Source organism: Phalangium opilio, unplaced genomic scaffold (genome assembly GCF_054372755.1).
Source record: "Phalangium opilio isolate 3A_F unplaced genomic scaffold, DU_Popi_V2 ptg000009l_1, whole genome shotgun sequence".
NCBI lineage: Eukaryota > Metazoa > Arthropoda > Arachnida > Opiliones > Phalangiidae > Phalangium > Phalangium opilio.
In genome coordinates this window covers 6,887,085-6,905,810 of record NW_028324146.1, presented here as the reverse complement: position 1 = coordinate 6,905,810, position 18,726 = coordinate 6,887,085, and the positions used below count along the sequence as shown (strand labels likewise).

Below are 18,726 nucleotides of genomic sequence, written 5' to 3'. Positions count from 1 at the left end.
TTGGTAATTATGATGCATTTAGTACTTTTGTAGATTTAAAGCTCCGTTTCATTTCGATATTCCAAAGATTTTTTTTAATATTATTATTTGAAATGGCTGTTTATATATTACTTAAGCTATACTACATCTGTACATAGAATAATCCTTGATTTAGTGATTTCATGAAGAAAGCTAAGACCTAGATTCTGGCGGGTATATTAATTATTATCCGCAATAGGCTTAGTAAAACAAAGAGTAAATAAGTGAGGCCTGAGGTGAAGTAAGCTTTGGGTTTTGATCTTCGTGTCTGAAATGAAGAGACATCAACGGTTCAGATTGAGCCGAAAGTTAAATACACTCTTAATCAGGTTAAGATTTTATAATAGAAGAAAAGATAATGGTGGCAATTAGATTAGTGAAAGGGCTAGTGGTAAACGGGTAGTAGTTACAGAGTTTTTATTCTCTTTATGGTGCGCATTGACTATCAGTGCGTCTAGCTACAATTTAGTTTTAGTTAGTGCTTAAAATTATGAACTGTTTCTTCTTTTATGACATCTGATTGCGATATCTTTCCCGCAAAATCGTCAACAGTTCATTGAACGTCGTATTTACTTTCAGTTATTAAATCTGATCCGATAAGGTGATAATTTTCATCCGACCTAGCGCTATCTGAACGATTTCTAATCTTATATCTGTTCAGATATCTTTATAATTCTACAGATATCCGTGTTTAACTTTATACACTGATTATATATACAACCTTTCCAGTACACATGAAAACCTTAAATTATCTAGTCAAGACAGAGATACAGAGATTCATGTAGTTTTAGAAGCGGGAATAGAGAACAGGGTACTTCTTGCGTGCGTCAAAGTCCACGACACACTTCCTCGAGAAAGAAGAGGCTGGTCATTGTGACGGAGGTTAAAAGCAACGATGTATTTTTGGCCGTCACCGTCAGCAACGTCATCAAAATGTAATTTAAGTGAGCCTGTTAGATAATTTAAAATTTTCGTTACGAATTGAAGGGATTGGATCTATGAGTCGCACTGAAGTAAATACTAACCGTTCTTCATTCCTGCTAATAAAATTACACGGATCCCTGGTCAAGACTAGTCATTGTGTTTTGATAAATCATAGCCCCGCCCCTCTGGCGCGATAAGTTCTTTCTATCTTTATTAAATAGGTGGAACAAATTACAATCGCATCGATTGTTGTGATTTTGAATAAATTGGTGCCACACAAATAATTACCCGCTTCTAAGGACAAGTCTTACCTCGTACCTAGTGATGTGAAATTAACATATATTTTAAAAACGGTAATTTACTTCGTAAATTACTGATGCAAATTTTGCGAAAACCAAAATTACAGTTCATCACCAAATTTGGTAATTTAAATTTTACGTGCTTACAGTAAATTAAATTTCAACAACGTTGAATTGTGAGAACTATATAATGTTCTTTACATGATTTTGCGGCAGCCGTGGCCTTTCCAATCCGATCTTTAACTAACGATTTTTAGTTCTGGCTGGCGCCTGGCGACTCCAGTTGGAAGTTAATACAGTAATAGTATATCATTTAAATATAAAATGAACTTTAAACGCGTAATGAGCCCTTGACCCAAATAAAAGAGCACTAGCATGTGCGTGTGACCACGTGGTCCGGCTTTCAAGTAAACACCACTTCAGTGACTAACAATATGAGGTTGTGTGAACCACCATTTTAAGCTAGAACAGCCGCATGAACGAATGGGGTATAGAGGAAAACGGGACTCCGAAGTAAGAGAGGACATTGTTTTAGTCTCAGGAAGGCTAGTACACTTGGTTTCACTCCCAGAACACAAAAATTTCAAAAATGTTTCATAATTCTTACCATTATAAAATTACGAAAATTTGGTAAATTACAACCAGTAGTTTACGGACGGTAAATTACTGACTCGCATTTCTACTAGTACCAAGTCAATTGTTTGGGAAAATAAACTGAACTGCTTCCCTCGACATCCAACCTACAACAAACATCCAATTTGCCTGGATTTTTTTAAGTATATACATTTGAAACGTATAAATCCTTAAAAGGTGTTAATCCGAAACTACGACCGATTCTACAGATATCTGTTTCAAATGTCTACAATCTGGTTTTTATCTCAGATATGATTTGATCCGAATGTGTATCTGAAAAAGGCATCTGATCTGAACAGAAAACGGTCCTCAACTGTTTAACTGATAGCTAAAGTCAAGCAAACATATTTGATCTGTTCGGATCACAAATCAGATAACTGTGTTCGGTTTAAAGCACTAGTTTTAGTGTTATTTAACGTTAACACTCATATTGGCAAATTAAGAATATTGTTGAGGTGAGACGAGACGATAGTGTTTACACTAAAAACCAGTTGTGAATGTAGCTATCAGAATATAGGGTAAACAGCTGAAGCGTAGACTTCAATTCCTGTTCTTTTCCCTCTTGACTGATTTCCATGTGTCTAAGATTTATCCTTATTGGATGTAAAATGTCGTCTACTTTACTGTATATTCGCCATGCTTGGAATACTGCTTAAATACAGTGTGGAAGAGATCAGAGCAACACCTACCTTTGTGGAAAACCCCCAAAACCCCTGACGGACTACTTCACTGCAGTACATTTTCGAGCTCGTATACAGGGTGTGACATGTGTCATTGTATGCAAATGATAACGTTCAACAAGTATCATAGTGAATATCGTTTAATGATACGCACTTTGAAACGTTAAAGACCTACGATTAAGCTTAGGAACTAAGGCATCACAATACAAATTAAAGGGCTGTTTGGTAAACCCATCAGCGTTAATGTTCGATGTGCCTACCGTCGTGGTGTAGGCACTCTTCAAGACGATTGTCCATGCCTTGTATTACGTTTTCTAGCATTTGAGGAGTGATTCGTTCAATTGCGCTTCGAATTCTGGCCTTCAAGTCGTCTACATTTAAAGGTTCTGTTGCAAACACATTCCCCTTAACATATCCCCATAGGAAGAAATCAAGTGGGGTTAGGTCAGGGGATCTTGCTGGCCACGGAATTGGTCCACCTGATCCAACGGTTTGGAAAGTGCTCAGTTAGCCATTGGCGAACATTGACCGCCCAATGTGGTGGCGCACCATCCTGCTGGAACCACAGGTCCGGCATCACTGCTAATGGTAATGCGTCTATCGCATCACTAAACTCGTGGCTTTGGCCTACTTAGATAAAAAATCCATACGAGGTTACGAAGGTCAGAATTTTCCGCGGCACTGAGAATTCGGCACATTATTCAATCAAACGTACGCGTCGTTACTAGCAGCTTAGTTCGTATAAACGTTGTAAGTCCTGTGTCGTAGACGAATGGCAGCCTACTCCAACCGAGAAAAATTGGACATGACGTTTATTTTGGGTGAATGTCGCGGTAACGTTCAACAAGCGGCATTGCTTTATGCCGAACGCTTCCGAAACCGACGAAGGCCGGTTCGAAGAACCTTCACGAAAATTAGAGAAAACCTACGAGATTTCGGGAGTTTCGTCATGCAAGACCGTCAACGTAGAAGAGACCGTATAATTGGTAATCATGATAGGGAAGTCGAAATTCTAGCACGTTTTGAAGCCAATCCTCATACTAGTAGTAGAGCGGTCGGAGAAGAGGTTGGTCTAAGCCATTCAACCGTTCTTGCCATTTTACATCGGCATCACTACCGGCCCTATCATATCCACCTCCATCAAGCCTTAACGGACGATGACTACCTAAGACGACCTAAGACGTCAAGACTTCTGTCTTACCATGCGCGAGCTAATTGAAGCCGATCCATTGTTCTTAAGAAAGGTTCTTTTTTCTGATGAGGCGACATTTCACAGGGATGTTACGGTAAACCGACATAACTTACATTACTGGACCCAACGAAATCCATACTGGTTACGGCAACATTACCATCAAATTCGATGGAAGATAAATGTTTGGTGTGGCATTCTGGGGAACAGAATCATCGGACCTTTCTTCATCGAGGACAACATTACTGGTGACAGGTATTTGCACTTCCTGCGCCACGAGTTTAGTGATGTGATAGACGCATTACCATTAGCAGTGATGCGGGACCTGTGGTTCCAGCAGGATGGTGCGCCACCACATTGGGCGGTCAATGTTCGCCAATGGCTAACTGAGCACTTTCCAAACCGTTGGATCGGTAGAGGTGGACCAATTCCGTGGCCAGCAAGATCCCCTGACCTAACCCCACTTGATTTCTTCTTATGGGGATATGTTAAGGGGAAGGTGTTTGCAACAGAACCTTTAAATGTAGACGACTTGAAGGCCAGAATTCGAAGCGCAATTGAACGAATCACTCCTCAAATGCTAGAAAACAAATGCTAGAAAAATGGACAATCGTCTTGAAGAGTGCCTACACCACGACGGTAGGCACATCGAACATTTACGCTGATGGGTTTACCAAACAGCCCTTTAATTTGTATTGTGATGCCTTAGTTCCTAAGCTTAATCGTAGGTCTTTAACGTTTCAAAGTGCGTATCATTAAACGATATTCACTATGATACTTGTTGCACGTTTTCATTTGCATACAATGACACATGTCACACCCTGTATACGAGCTCGAAAATGTACTGCAGTGAAGTAGTCCGTCAGGGGTTTTGGGTGTTTTCCACAAAGGTAGGTGTTGCTCTGATCTCTTCCACACTGTATTTCGTAAATTTTTACTTCAAAAAAGAGAAATAATTCCATATCTAGGTAAATAAGTTTGTAGTAGTAGACCTCTTGACTCGGAGAGGTAAGATTTTGGTTTTCCCAACTTGTTAAATCTATGTTGAACCTAGTGAAGGTTTGAAAAGTACGTTCTTATTGAACAATTGTAAATTTTTTGTTGTTGAAGATAGTGGACTGAGTTTTTATACATCGAGAGATGAAAGAATTCTCACATTTTACTGTCACCCTCTCTCTTTTAGACCTTAATTTTGTGTCTTGGGTCAGCTCTTTTTACCTCTCCGAGTGACGATGACGTCACGGAGAGGTATTAAACTTGACGTGTCTGTGTGTCTTTTAGCAGTTGGCAAATCAGAGCAATCCTCTTCGCAGAAAGTAATTTTTGGCTTCTACTGCCATCGTTATGATTAATCAGTACGCGGCGATCGGCTGGGGTTACGAGAAACGTCTAGCCTCCTAATGGCAGGGCCTCCACAAAAAGGTTTGCGTAGTTGCGTTTTATCTTATCATTTATTTATGTACCCTTTTACAAGAATTGTTAAAGAGGCATAAGCTTGAATTCAAACGTAAAGAAACGTTTAAAATTATTTTAGGAATAAAGTTTCTTAAAACGATTTAACTAGAATTAAAGTAAATTAATGACGATTAAAATATTTAATATCAATTATATTTATTTAATTATTTAAGAAAAACGTCTTAATTGCGTCTCGACTTGGAGACGTTTATTTTCGTTTCACAACATTTTTTCTTGATGTCCCTATTGCAGGGCTATGAGCCAATATTGTTTTGGCTTCCTCGGGTCTTCATTTCTGAAATCGTGGTTTTTATTGACGCACGTGGTGTTTGGTGTTAAATTTCTTTAAATCATAGAGATAGGTTTTACAAGATAGGCTTGAATTTTATAAAATTAAAAAGCTGCATTTAATAGAAATGAATGCGATTATTTTTAAAAGGGTTTACAGTTCGAGTGAAACGTTTTAATGAATCGAGTTTTTTTATTCATTAACTTTTGTAAGTTATCTACGTGTTTGGATATTTATAGGAATTTTAGTTTACATTTAATGTAAGTATATTAATGTTTAATTTAACCGTCATTTTATTTAGAATGTATTTCTAGTCGATTTTCTTCTAAGCCATTTAACGGGCTGATTTCTGAAGTTTAAACTTATTTGATCAGTTTTAAAAAATTATTTAGAACTATAGCTTATTGGATATTGACCATAAACTCTAATCTAATGTCTCGATTCATATAATTCACGATATATATCGTGGGCCAAGAATAGAATAATTTATAACACCAAATGTACGTTAAACATTTTATTACTGTTTAAAATAGAACTTTAAAAATGCTTCGAAAACTATAAACCAAATCCGCGTAATAAAAATGTAATACTTAACAATTATATTTGAAAACGATGAATTTAAATTAAAACCAAATTTATGTAATTATTGTTTTTTTAGCTCTTCTTTTCTTTTGGAACAGTTAATACTTGGGCCTTACACCACTGGAAGCGATGGTCGTGCCTTTAAACAAAGCTTTCAAATCCTGGTCTTCTTCTAGGGCCAACATGATATGACGAGAAGTGATGCGGCCTTTCTGCTCCGCGCGAGCTCTTGCAGAGGAAATCTCCATTAACTCAGACATCAGGTACTCCAGCGCCGCGGTCAAGGCCACAACCGCGTCTCTTCGGTAACTAAAGGCGTACCTGCCACCTTGTAGTCTTCGTTTAACGCGTGGAACTGGCAGGATCAATTTGGCACGACTCGTAACTGTTTGTCGTGGGTGCCTACTTTTCTTCACAATTGCTAAAAATAAAAACATCACTTTTATAGTAATTTGCAGTTGATAAGCAAATGTTAGACCTCTTCTTCATGCACAGTCACAGTTCATTTCCGAGTAAACATTCCTCAAGGTAAAATGAGGAACGTGAATTTTAACTTTCTAACAAATTCCTTAAAAATACGCGCCATTAAATTATCACACGTGCTTTCTTTATTTTCAAACCACGATTGACCCGAGAAAATCAATTGACACATAATTATCAAGAATTATGGCGAATTCCACTGGGTCGTCCCGGAGCGCTCCCATGGAGCAATAAAAATAAGAGACCCTAATTATGGAAAAACAGTCTTTAACGATCCGGCAACTACTCCTCCCATGTGTATTGCTCCATGGGAGCGCTCCGGGAGGGCCCAGTGGATTTTGCCATTAAAATATGCGCTACGCTTTGACGTGTCAGTCTGTTAGAACCTGGGTCTTAACAATAACGCGAAAACTGTGCGCTTTGTGAATACAAATTGAGAGGCGTGCATGAGCAAAGGTTGACTAGGATTCTAGCATATAAAGGTCAATAGGCACTTCTAAGTGATCACTCTAAGGCGTACAATTGGAAGAAAAACAACAAAGATCTGTATTTCAAATACATTTTTTTCTATGGTAATACGACGGTTAGCCCAGATTATTCAAGATATTTACCATGGTCCAGCGATCTTGGAATTTCCGGTTTATCGACTTTCCTCTTTCTTATTGTAACACTGCGCATTTCCTTCGGTCCTGTTTTAGCGCGAGCCATTATTCAATATCACCAGTGCTGACTATAGATAAGAGACTTGAGACCTGATTTGCATGTTTCGTTCGAAAATCTTTGCCTTTTATATCGTTTAACCAAGAGAGATTTAACAAGTCGAGAATAACCTTGTTCACCGTTTCACGTGATTCATAGCTTAAAATAATTTTGCCAAAAATACAAATAAAAAATAATATAAAAAATCTGAAAATAAAAAACAATTTTTCATTTCAATAGTCATTGCAAAGCATATAACATTATTGTTATTGGAGTGAGAATCAAGCTTTCCTTTAAATTGCACTGAATTGCAGTTTGGTCTCCCTAAATATTATTCCATGGTGGAGGATTGCTCTTAGTTACTTATCATATAGCGTTTTCCTTTGGGTCCTCGCGGAGCGCTCCCAAGGAGCAATAAAAATGGTAGTAGTAGTTTCCAGCTTCGTTAAAGACTGTTTTTGAAGAATAGGTATAATAATCTTAAAGTCGTGGTTTAAATTAAAAGAGTTTGCTTTATTAGCGCGTCAAACAAATGTTACATTCGAGGTTGTTACTAGAGTGTGGTTAACTTATTGCATTTACAGTTTCTTTATATATCGTTAAAAGGGAAGCATAAAAAACTAATGTCGATATCATATACAAAAAAATCATATTCATTTTTTGGCCAACTAAAATTATAACTTAACATAAAATTATTCTACACTGCCCGCCGATGAGTGAAGCTCATCCATATTCTAACTATTTTAGTTATTTACATATGACTAATTTATCTCCAAGGGATAGAGTAGTTGAAGAGGGCGACGCAGGCGTTGACCACCATTTACTCTAACCATACATGATCGAATGTTGTTGTCTCTCCCCTTGAATGTTTCTTCGATTACTCCCATTTTCCAGGATAGTCTTGGGGTTTTGTCCTCATGTACGAGGACTACGTCTCCGATCTTTAGGATAGTTTCCCTCTTTGGCTGGTTCACATGGTGCGCTGAGCGAAGTTCGAACAAATACTCCGATTTCCATCTTGCCCAATAGCGGTCGAGGAGATTTTGGCGATAACGCAGTCTTTTCATCAAGTGTTGTCTAGTAGTAGGAATCGGCTCTGAGATCGGGAACGTTCTGGAGGGTAAGGCCATGAGTCTCTGTCCAATGAGAAAGTGTCCAGGGGTCAAGGGAGATGGTTCACCAGGCTCGTTATATACGAAGGAAATAGGCCTGGAATTGACGATCGCCTCTACTTCCATGAGTGTTGTCTCCAGCTCTTCGTATCCCAAAGTGGCTCGCCCCAGGATTCTTTTCAAGCAGCCTTTCGTTGTGCGTACTAAACGTTCCCAGAAGCCTCCGTGCCATGCCGCTCTTTCTGTTATGTATTTCCAAGTAATACCCTTGTTGCCAATGAACTCCTTCACTTCCGGACTTCTTAGTTTTTGCCATAATTCCTGGACATCTCGGTCAGCTCGCTTGAAAGTACGTGCATTATCGGAGTACATAATTTTGGGTATACCGCGTCTTGCTATGAATCTACTGAACGCAAGTAGAAACTTCTCCGTGGAAAGGTTGGTGACCAGCTCTAGATGTAGGGCCCTCGTAACAGCACAGGTGAAAAGGGTGATGTATGTCTTCTCCAGTTTCTTTCCGTTTCGAACGTATAAAGGTCCGGCGAAATCAACGCCAGAGGTTTCAAATGGTGGAGTCTCGGTTATCCTGTCGGCTGGAAGTGGTGCTGCTTGCATTTGGCCTGCCTGGACGTTGAATTGTTTACAGAAAACACATCTCTTAATTATTGATTTGACTTCCTGGCGTCCACGAGGTATCCAAAATCGTTCTCTGATGTCCGAGATAGTTAAACTGAGTCCCGCGTGTCCGTTCCGTTCATGATAATGCATCACTAATAACTTCGTTAAGTGATTATCCTTTGACAACACCCAGGGATGTTTTTCTCGATACGTGAATGCCCCTTTGTCCAACCTTCCTCCTACGCATATAAGTCCCTTTTCGTCTAGTAGTGGATTGAGGTCACGTAATTTAGAGTTCTCTTGTAGTGATTGTCCATTCTTCAGCAGCTGAATTTCCTTGCCGAAGTCTTCGCTTTGGGCTTGTTGTACCCAGGTCATCTCCGCTTTGTTGAGTTCCTCGGCCGAGAGAGCTCCTTGAATTCTGTCAGTTTTCGCCTTTCGACAGTTTGTAACGAATCTCCAGACCCATGCTGATATCCTTCGGTAGGAGCTACACGTTTTTAGATCTAGTAGGGTTTCTCTTGGCGATACGATACAGGATCCTTGTGCTACGTCCTGGTATTTCGTTCGTTTTTCTGTCTTGATTGTGATGTTGCAAGGAGTTTCAACAGTCGGCTTCGGCCATAATTTTTCTTCTTGTCTGAGCCAATCCGGTCCATGCCACCAAATACTGCTGCTTGCCAAGGTATCAATATTCGCTCCTCGTGTTGGAAGGTCAGCGGGATTTTCTCTTCCTCTAACGTGGCCCCACATTCTTGGTTCCGTAAGCGATTGCACTTCCGTCACTCTATTTGAGATGAATGGTTTCCACTGCAAGGCAGAACCCTTGATCCAGTGCAACGCAATAGAAGAGTCTGTCCATAATCTGATGTCATTGAGTTTCTTTAGGAAATTCGGTTTGAGGTAAGTGACCAATCGTGCCGCCAGGATTGCACCCATCAATTCCAGTCGTGGAAGTGTTAGTCGTTTTAGGGGTGCGACCTTTGATTTGGAAGCCACCAGAGATACTCCAATTTTCCCTTCTGTGGTGGTATAACGGACATATGCTACGGTGGCATAGGCCTTCTCGCTAGCGTCGCAGAAGATGTGCAGATCTACTTTATCCAATTCAGTCTCTGGGTGACCTCCAAAATAATGACGTGAAATTGAAATCAGATTCAGGCTTGGTAACTCGTCTCGCCATTGTTCGAATTGATTGGCCAAGGCATCATCCCAGTTTAATCCAAGCTCCCATATTCGTTGAAAGAGCATTTTTACGGTAATTATGAAAGGCGTTAGAAATCCAATGGGATCGAATATCCGTGCGACAGCTTGAAGTACACTCCGTTTGGTCGTTGTGCAGTTCGCAAGGTATGGCAAGAGGCTTGTCAAGTCGAAGACCCAGCTGTCAGTTTCAGAGTTCCAGATCAGGCCAAGAACCTTTTCATGAGAAATGGTGTCTTTGCATTGGATTCGTTTGCTATCGTCATGAATGCCTTGCTCGTGATTCCATTGAGTTTGGAGCTCCATGTCGTTAGTCCTCCATTTTCTTAGCTTCATTCCGGCTGACTTGAGTATTGCATTTGAATCATGGTAGATGGTCTCCACCTGAGCTCTTCCGTCGCCTCCAGACACAAAATCATCAACGTAGATATCTCTTCGTAGACGTGCGCAGATATCTTCATGCTCCTCCTTATGCTGATCAAGGTGATATCCAATTGTGGCCGATAGCAGGAAAGGACTGGACTTAACCCCAAAGGGTACTCTTGTGATTCTGTAGGTCTTCAGTTTTTCAGTCGGATTGGGATCGTTGCACCAAAGAAATCGTACGCAGTCTCGATCGGCAGGCTTTAGTGATATCTGTAGAAACGCCTTCTCGATGTCTGATGTAAAGGCAATCGTATGTGTCCGGAAGCGAATTAGGACATCCAAGACTTCAGGGTTTAAGTTCGGACCTTGTCTTAAACAATCGTTCAATGATGGTACTCCATTTTCGTGACTTGAGGCATCGTTGACAATTCGGAGTTTTGTTGTTGTGGCTTGCGATCGGAAGACTCCATGGTAAGGTAAGTAGTACTTAGGGTTTCCATAATCTTCTTCTATGATCCCAAGTCTCTCTTGCTCTTGAATGACCTCTCGGAACTGGGCAAACAAAAAAGGATCCTTGCAAAACCTCTTTCTTAGGTTTTCAGTGCGACATCTTGCCAAGTTGTAATTTGATCCGAGTGCGTGTTTATCTTCTGTCCATGGCAGCGCTACTTCGTAACGGTTATCCTTGTAGGTGATTGACTTCCGGAATTCTTCAAGCGTTTCTTGATCTGTCGCCGACCTTCCTTGGTTCTCCGTAATCCCCATAGAATCAAGACTCCAGAATGCCTTTATCGTCTCCGCTATTTCCTTCTCCATGTCTGGATTTGTGTTTGTGGCAATCATGTTTACTCCAATGGATAGTGAAGATACGTTAGTTGGTCCTTGTAGAGCCCAGCCGAATTTGGTTTCTAGTGCAACGAGAGAAGCTCCCAATCTCACGGTTTTCCCAATCACCACCGTCCAATAGTAGTCAGAACCAAGAAGAATTCCTGGAGGCCCCTTTACAGCTTCCGGGTCTTGTTGATCGTCTGCTATTTGCAATCCTCTCTGGCGTAACGTTTTAGTAACTTCCTCTCCAGGAACCGATATCATGGCACTACAGATGCTCTTAGTTTCTAGGGCTTCTATTTCTATCTTCTTACCAAGTACCATGGGATTTTCCAAAATAACCTTCACTCTTCGTTGTCGTACTCTCTCCGGGTTTGCATTATTGAAGGCGAAGATATCCAGATTTTCGTATCCAATTTCATGTAGTTCAAGTTCTCTCGAAAGATCTTCACATATGAACGTTCGATGGGATCCGCTATCCATTATGCAACGGACTCGTTTGGTGCTACTTCCGCCATTAGAAACGTGTACTTGTGCCGTTTGTAGTAATATAGTCTTCCCACTAGGACTTGGCGTGATGGCTGTAGCTGTTAATATTGCTGAAGTTCCTTGATCCTTTTTGGTATGTTCCTTGTCTTCCATAGCCTTCCCTTGTACCAGTGTCTTCGACTCTGATTCGCATAAGGCTGAATGGTGTTTCCTCCCGCAGTGTTTACATGAAAGTTTATTTCGACTTCTACAGACTCGAGCGTTATGGTAAGGCTTTGTGCAGAGGAAACATCGTCCTTCTCTGTGGATGACATCCCGTTTTTCCTTGACTGATAGAGATTGGCAACCTTCTGACTCGTGATCTGCGGTCTTGCAGAATACGCAAGTGACTGGTTCTGCTCCGACCCCCAATGCTGAGGCTGATACCGGTCTTTTCCGTGACGTATTACCGTAGTTCTTTGCTCCGTTGTAATGTTGCCTTGTAATTTCTCGATCCTCCGATGTCCGACTTCCACTTGCGCTAGACGGTTCCACTGAATTTATGGCAGACATACGTTCTCGACTTCGGACTTCTTGACAAAGAAACTGCAATAATTCTGAGACCTTCCAATCTTCTTGTTTAGTTGTGCGTGTGAACTCCAATGATAATTCATGAGGCAGTCTTCCAAGAATTACTGGACAGAGGAATTTGCTGTAGTCGTCTGTATCAAGGTTCAACGCCTTGAGGCTCCGTACTTCTACTTCGCATGCATCGTGGAGTTCCCGTAGACCTGTTGTATCCGTAGACCGTTTGACTTCAGGTATGCTCATCAACTTCCTGATGTGCGTGTGTGTGATTGCCTCCGTATTCCCAAATCTTTTCACCAAAATATCGATGGCTTCATCGTAATTTTCGTCCGTGACCGCCAATCCTGCGATCGCTTGTGCTGCTAAACCTTCCAGATATGATTTTAGGTAGGTAAACTTGGCTACCTTTGGCATGTCAGGGTTATCGTGTACTGCATTGCTGTACTGGCTCCAAAATGTCCTCCAAAGAGTAATGTCTCCCTTGAAATTCTTGATTACGTATTTGGGTAATTTCACTGTTGCTTGACCTTGATTTATATTTCCTCCCAGATTTAAAGAGTTTACTGACCCCGTTGGCGTATTGCTTGCTGCTGTCTGACCTCCGGCTCCCATTTGAGATATACGATAAGTAGCCTTCTCTGACCATTCGGTTAGTACATCGTGATAATCTCCCGTTAGTTGATCCTCCTTGTCTAATTCTTTAACATCAGTAATTTCGTTGAATACTTCGTCGTTGAGCTTCAGCAGGATTTCTTCCTTTTTGCTCAGCTGTCGGATAAGTACTGACAAATGCTCGGTGTCAGTAACTGTAGCCATCAACTCCGACTCAATTGCCTTCATGACTTGCGTCGCTTGCGCCTTCACGTTACCGCGTTTTCTCCGTAACTTTTCTAATTTGTCCGCCATCCCGAATACTTTTCGCGTAATTTAAACTCTAAATCGTGTATTTAAACTTTTAACTTCGTCTCCGATACTCTCAAATTATCTCCCGGGTTTCGGCACCATATAATAATCTTAAAGTCGTGGTTTAAATTAAAAGAGTTTGCTTTATTAGCGCGTCAAACAAATGTTACATTCGAGGTTGTTACTAGAGTGTGGTTAACTTATTGCATTTACAGTTTCTTTATATATCGTTAAAAAGGGAAGCATAAAAAACTAATGTCGATATCATATACAAAAAAATCATATTCATTTTTTGGCCAACTAAAATTATAACTTAACATAAAATTATTCTACAATAGGATCTCCTAGTTTTATTCCTCCATGGGAGCGCTCCGCGAGGACCCAAAGGAAAACGCTAATATTCTTTTTAAACGGCACAGACGTTATGGTGTAAAGTCATTCAATTATCGTCAAAGGTTAGTGTAATAACCTTTAACCTATATGTTTAGGTACAGTACGCCATCTGTTTCGTGATCCTTCAAACACTAAACTATTTTTTCCACATTTTTAGGGTTTGCTTACTGTTACAAGATAATGTGATTCGGGAATGGATATTCATTAAGGTAAGCCCTATTTAATTTCTAATTTATGCTAAACGAAGTATAACTTTGTATATTAATAATGCATTGGACACTTTACAATCTTTGAACACTGAGGTGTGCGGTTAACCGTTTCATTCGAACTAGGCTCAACTGTTCGCGAATACTAGGCTTAACTGTTCGCGAATACTAGGCTTAACTGTTCGCGAATACTAGGCTTAGATGTTCGCGAATACTAGGCTTAAATGTTCGCGGATACTAGGCTTAACAATTTGCGATTAATCGGTTAGTAAAAAATTTACCAAGGACTAACTATTCGGAATTCGATTTGGAATAAACTATGTTATTCGGTATTTGATAAGGAAAATTTTTTGGTATTCGGTAACCGGTTCGATACCCAAAAAGAGGTATTCGCACACTCCTTAAAGGGAGGGTGAAGTAGAAAATCAAGTGATTTTTATCGATTCTACCAATTTTAATTAAGACCAGTCTGCGTAGTGAAACATTCAAGAAATACCATTGAATGATTTTAAAATTCAAATTAGGTTCAGATTTTAAGGATAATTTTAAACAAGGGCTTCCGGCCAATCGCGTAACGCCCTGCCTTATGTTAACAAAATTCTCGTCGCACGTTCCGTGTTGAATGAAATTTAGCACGAGATTTGGTAAAATTAGGCGCGCGACGTGACAATCGTGGCGCGAGACATGGAGCGTGCCACGAGAATTTTGTTAACAAAAAGGCAGGGCGTTGCGCGATTGGTCGGAAGTCCTTGTTTAAAATTATCCGTAAAATATGAACCTAATTTGAATTTTAAAATCATTCAGAAGTATATCCTGAATATTTCACTATGCAAACTGGTCTTAAAATTGGTAGAAGAATCGATAAAAACTAACTTTATTTTCTACTTCACCCTCTCATTAATGTATATCGTTGTTACAGGCGTTAACTGTGGTCATCAAATACCTCTGTTGTATCGAAGAAAGCGGTGGTGAGTAGCCGGTCTCGACCGTAGCCGCACCATGCATCGTTGCCTAAGGTATATTGTGCGCAACAGTCTGGTTAGGCGGTGAGGATCTTAATTGCCTCTATGGATCCAAAATTGGCATTAAGTTCTAAGGGAGAAGGAAGGTATTTTGGGCATATGCTCTGTGCTACTCATACAAATGACCTGAAACTTTAATGAGATATGTTTTTCGATGTGTTTTCATATACTAAAAACGATTCAATATTTTTGAATAGATAATTTTTCTATATAAAAATTATTTTCCAATGTCTAAATGATGGATTCATTTTCTAGTTCAGTGTAAACGTTCCACTGGTTATTTTATAGCATCCATATCTGAGTCAGTTAACTGAAATGCAAGGCAAATTAAGGGCGAATGTTGCCGCCGTTTATGGCGCGGATTGATACAAGGCGGACAAAGTTCCATTATAATTGACGAGGCAGATTGGCCCAGAAAATAATTATTGATATTCAATTATTTGATTTTCATTGAAACGTTTCAACTTCGAAAGCATCCAGCATTAGATATGAACATACCATTGAATTTTTGCTAAATACCCATTGGCTTGCCCACTTTACCCTCATGCAAAGCTTGATTTCTTCTTTAATTAAAGCTGGTCTTCATTGCCAAAAAATATCAAATTGAGTTTAATGGATATCGTTTTAATCGGAAATAAAGATGCATTAATTTCAAACCTTAAGGTTATTTCATACTTATTGCTTCAATGCCACTTATGTCTATCCGTAAACGATTAGGGAATGGGCAATTAGATAAAAGCGAGGAGCGTTGGCTGCATTTTATTTTCCATTACATTTGTCGTAACATAACATTAAAATATCCCAAACTAAAATTATTAGTATCCGATAGGATTTTCTTTTCTAATTAATTTAGGCTTAACACTCGTAATTCCGTGTTTCCCGTACAAATTTAAAATAGAAGAAATATTGCGATTAGGAAGTATTAATATCTAAATGTGTTAACGCGGAGAAAACAGACCAAGAGGAATAGAAAGCTGGCTTAGTCAGATCGTAAAATGGCAACTTCTATTTTTCAAGATTAGAAGACAAGTTTCTAGAATCCAATCTTCGCAAAACAATTATACGCTTTTCAACTGCAATTTTATTTATCGTTTTAAAATTTTAATTGAGACTATATGTTTGAATGTCCCTCAAAACTTGCTGAGGTTTACTAATTGAAAGAGCATGAATCTATTAATTGATTCATGGTAATAGCATGTGGCGCTATCGGTTAGCTGTGGCAGACAGGGCAAGACTCCAAAACCCAAAACTCTTAAAGGAGCAATTTGAAAAATAGCCACCGCTGGTTTAGGGTGAATATTCCTTCAGAGATGAAGCTGATAGTATTGTTATTTTTTCTTTCACTAGTTCGTGACGGAGGGTCAAGGGTCAGGAGAAAGTTTTATCATAAGATCCTCATGAGAAAATGCTATTGGTAACTCACTCCTGACATCTGAGCTGCATTTAAAATTTCATTCATTTAAGTATACCTTTGTAAGAGCGGCTTGATATATCCTTTATTATTCTAAAGATTTTTATATTTTTATAATATTTGATCGAAAAATGATAAGTTTTTGAAAATATTTCTTACTCGAGTCTTTAATGGAAGGGAAGTAGTAGAATTTTCGTTGTAAAAGCGAGGGGTAAGGAATATATTATCTCGGTGGACGACGGTTCCCTGCCATTTAATGCAAGCAGGAATGCCATTAAAATGCATTTCGTTCCTCTGTGCAACCCCCCACAGCATCGACGTCTCAAACTAGCTTTCAATCACGCGCACCTACAGCTTCATACATAGGGCTCAAGTGTACTTAACACTTCTGAAACCCATGACCAACAAACTAAGATTTCAACATCAAATGAACTAAAAATAAAAGAACCAAGAGTTGCCCATCGGGACGATTTTCAGCACGCCATTTTAAAAGATGGCGTGAAATTTGGCCCAACAATGGCCATTGTGAATTAGTAAACTAAATTTAAGTGAAATCCACAAAGATGGTTTGTCATATTTCTGTTCGCCATTTTTAAAGATGGCGGCTAATTGAATACCAAAAACCTCAAAACCCGTCTATATGGTATAGGAACCAGTGTACTAAATATGAGCGATATCGATTGAAAAGCGTCAAGGTTATACCAAGAAAGATGTTTTTTATCTTTCTGGCCGCCATATTTCAAGATGGCCGAAGATTGAAAAAATCTTTCTCATTGCGTTCCTACTACTTCGCCTCTGGAAGATGTCAGCCTTTTGGGTAAAGCAGTTTGAAATGAGCATTGTTTACCAGTCAGGTAGTCAATCAGTGAGTCAGGACTAAAACTTATATAAATTTGGATAGAAAGTATAATGTTTTGATTTAAACGTTAATTTTCACAGAATTATAATTCCGGTAAAATTTAAGAAAGGGTCTAAGTGCCTGTCCCTGTCACTGTTCCGGACGCGCACACGATTCGGAGAGAGCATACACGATTCGGAGAGAGCATACACGATTTGGAGAGAGCATACACGATTTGGAGAGAGCATACACGATTTGGAGAGAGCATACACGATTCGGAGAGAGCATACACGATTTGGAGAGAGCATACACGATTTGGAGAGAGCATACACGATTTGGAGAGAGCATACACGATTTGGAGAGAGAATACACGATTTGGAGAGAGAATACACGATTTGGAGAGAGAATACACGATTTGGAGAGAGCATACACGATTTGGAGAGAGCATACACGATTTAGAGAGAGCATACACGATTTAGAGAGAGCATACACGATTTAGAGAGAGCATACACGATTTAGAGAGAGCATACACGATTTAGAGAGAGCATACACGATTTAGAGAGAGCATACACGATTTAGAGAGAGCATACACGATTTAGAGAGAGCATACACGATTTAGAGAGAGAATACACGATTTGGAGAGAGAATACACGATTTGGAGAGAGCATACACGATTTAGAGAGAGCATACACGATTTAGAGAGAGCATACACGATTTAGAGAGAGCATACACGATTTAGAGAGAGAGAAGCTAGGAAAGAAACAAAGGGAAAGCGCCACCTAGAGAGAGAACTGCCTGCCTTGTATATAAGCGAGAGGGGGCGTACCGCTCGGAGAGGACACAGGGCCGGAAATAAGAAAAATTTCTTAGTGTCCAGTGATACTGGAAAATTTATGGGACATTGTCCACTGGACTGCGCAAAAATTGTGTCGCGTCTTCATAATCATGCTATCAAAAGTTCGGAAAAATTTCTGGTCAACCGTCCAGTGGCCCCCTTGGTTTTTAAAAAGTTGATGGGACATTTTAAAATTTTATCTTAGTGTCCAGTGTCCTGCGCTTATTTCCGACCGTGAGAGGAGAGAGAGAGGTAAGAAAGGTAGTTTAAATTTTGCGGGCTTTTTGAGTGAAGGAAACAAGATGATAATTTTCGTGCGCTTTGTGCGCGTGATAAATCAGATTATGCTGGATGGATCAACTATATGGGGGGCCACGTGAGCCGTGTAAAATTAGTATTATGGCCCAGTCCTCGGGTCATCTTGTTTTATTATTAAAAGCGCTAATCTCATTTAAAGCTTTTTAAGATTGCGCAATAAAACAATTGATTTGTTAGCATTGTGAACCGAGTTTCTAAAAAGGAATCAATCAAGAACAATTCATTCCAGATATATTCCAAATAACGATTGCGATTCAACGCCCACTTATGGGTAAACATTTCATTGTACCTTTAAAGTTTAAAATTGTCGTTTTCTTGAAAATTCGATTAAAATCCCGGATAGCTTGAGGGTAGAGGCGAGTAGGGATG

At 39.7% G+C, this 18,726-nt stretch overlaps 2 protein-coding genes across 2 annotated transcripts; both read right to left on the bottom strand.

Moving 5' to 3' along the window:
* Positions 1 to 845: 845 nt before the first annotated feature.
* LOC149713584 (histone H2A, embryonic-like) lies at positions 846 to 7,344 on the bottom strand. Its single transcript, XM_089843963.1, has 3 exons — positions 7,161 to 7,344; positions 6,186 to 6,490; positions 846 to 968 (listed from the first exon to the last, which is right to left on the bottom strand). The coding sequence occupies exons 1-3, from the start codon at positions 7,255 to 7,257 to the stop codon at positions 846 to 848; spliced, it is 525 nt and encodes a 174-aa protein (XP_089700089.1). The 5' UTR covers positions 7,258 to 7,344.
* Positions 7,345 to 8,009: 665 nt separating this feature from the next.
* On the bottom strand, positions 8,010 to 13,337 carry LOC149713583 (uncharacterized). Its single transcript, XM_089843962.1, has one exon. It carries the CDS (start codon positions 13,335 to 13,337, stop codon positions 8,010 to 8,012), a length of 5,328 nt encoding a protein of 1,775 aa, XP_089700088.1.
* Positions 13,338 to 18,726: the final 5,389 nt, after the last annotated feature.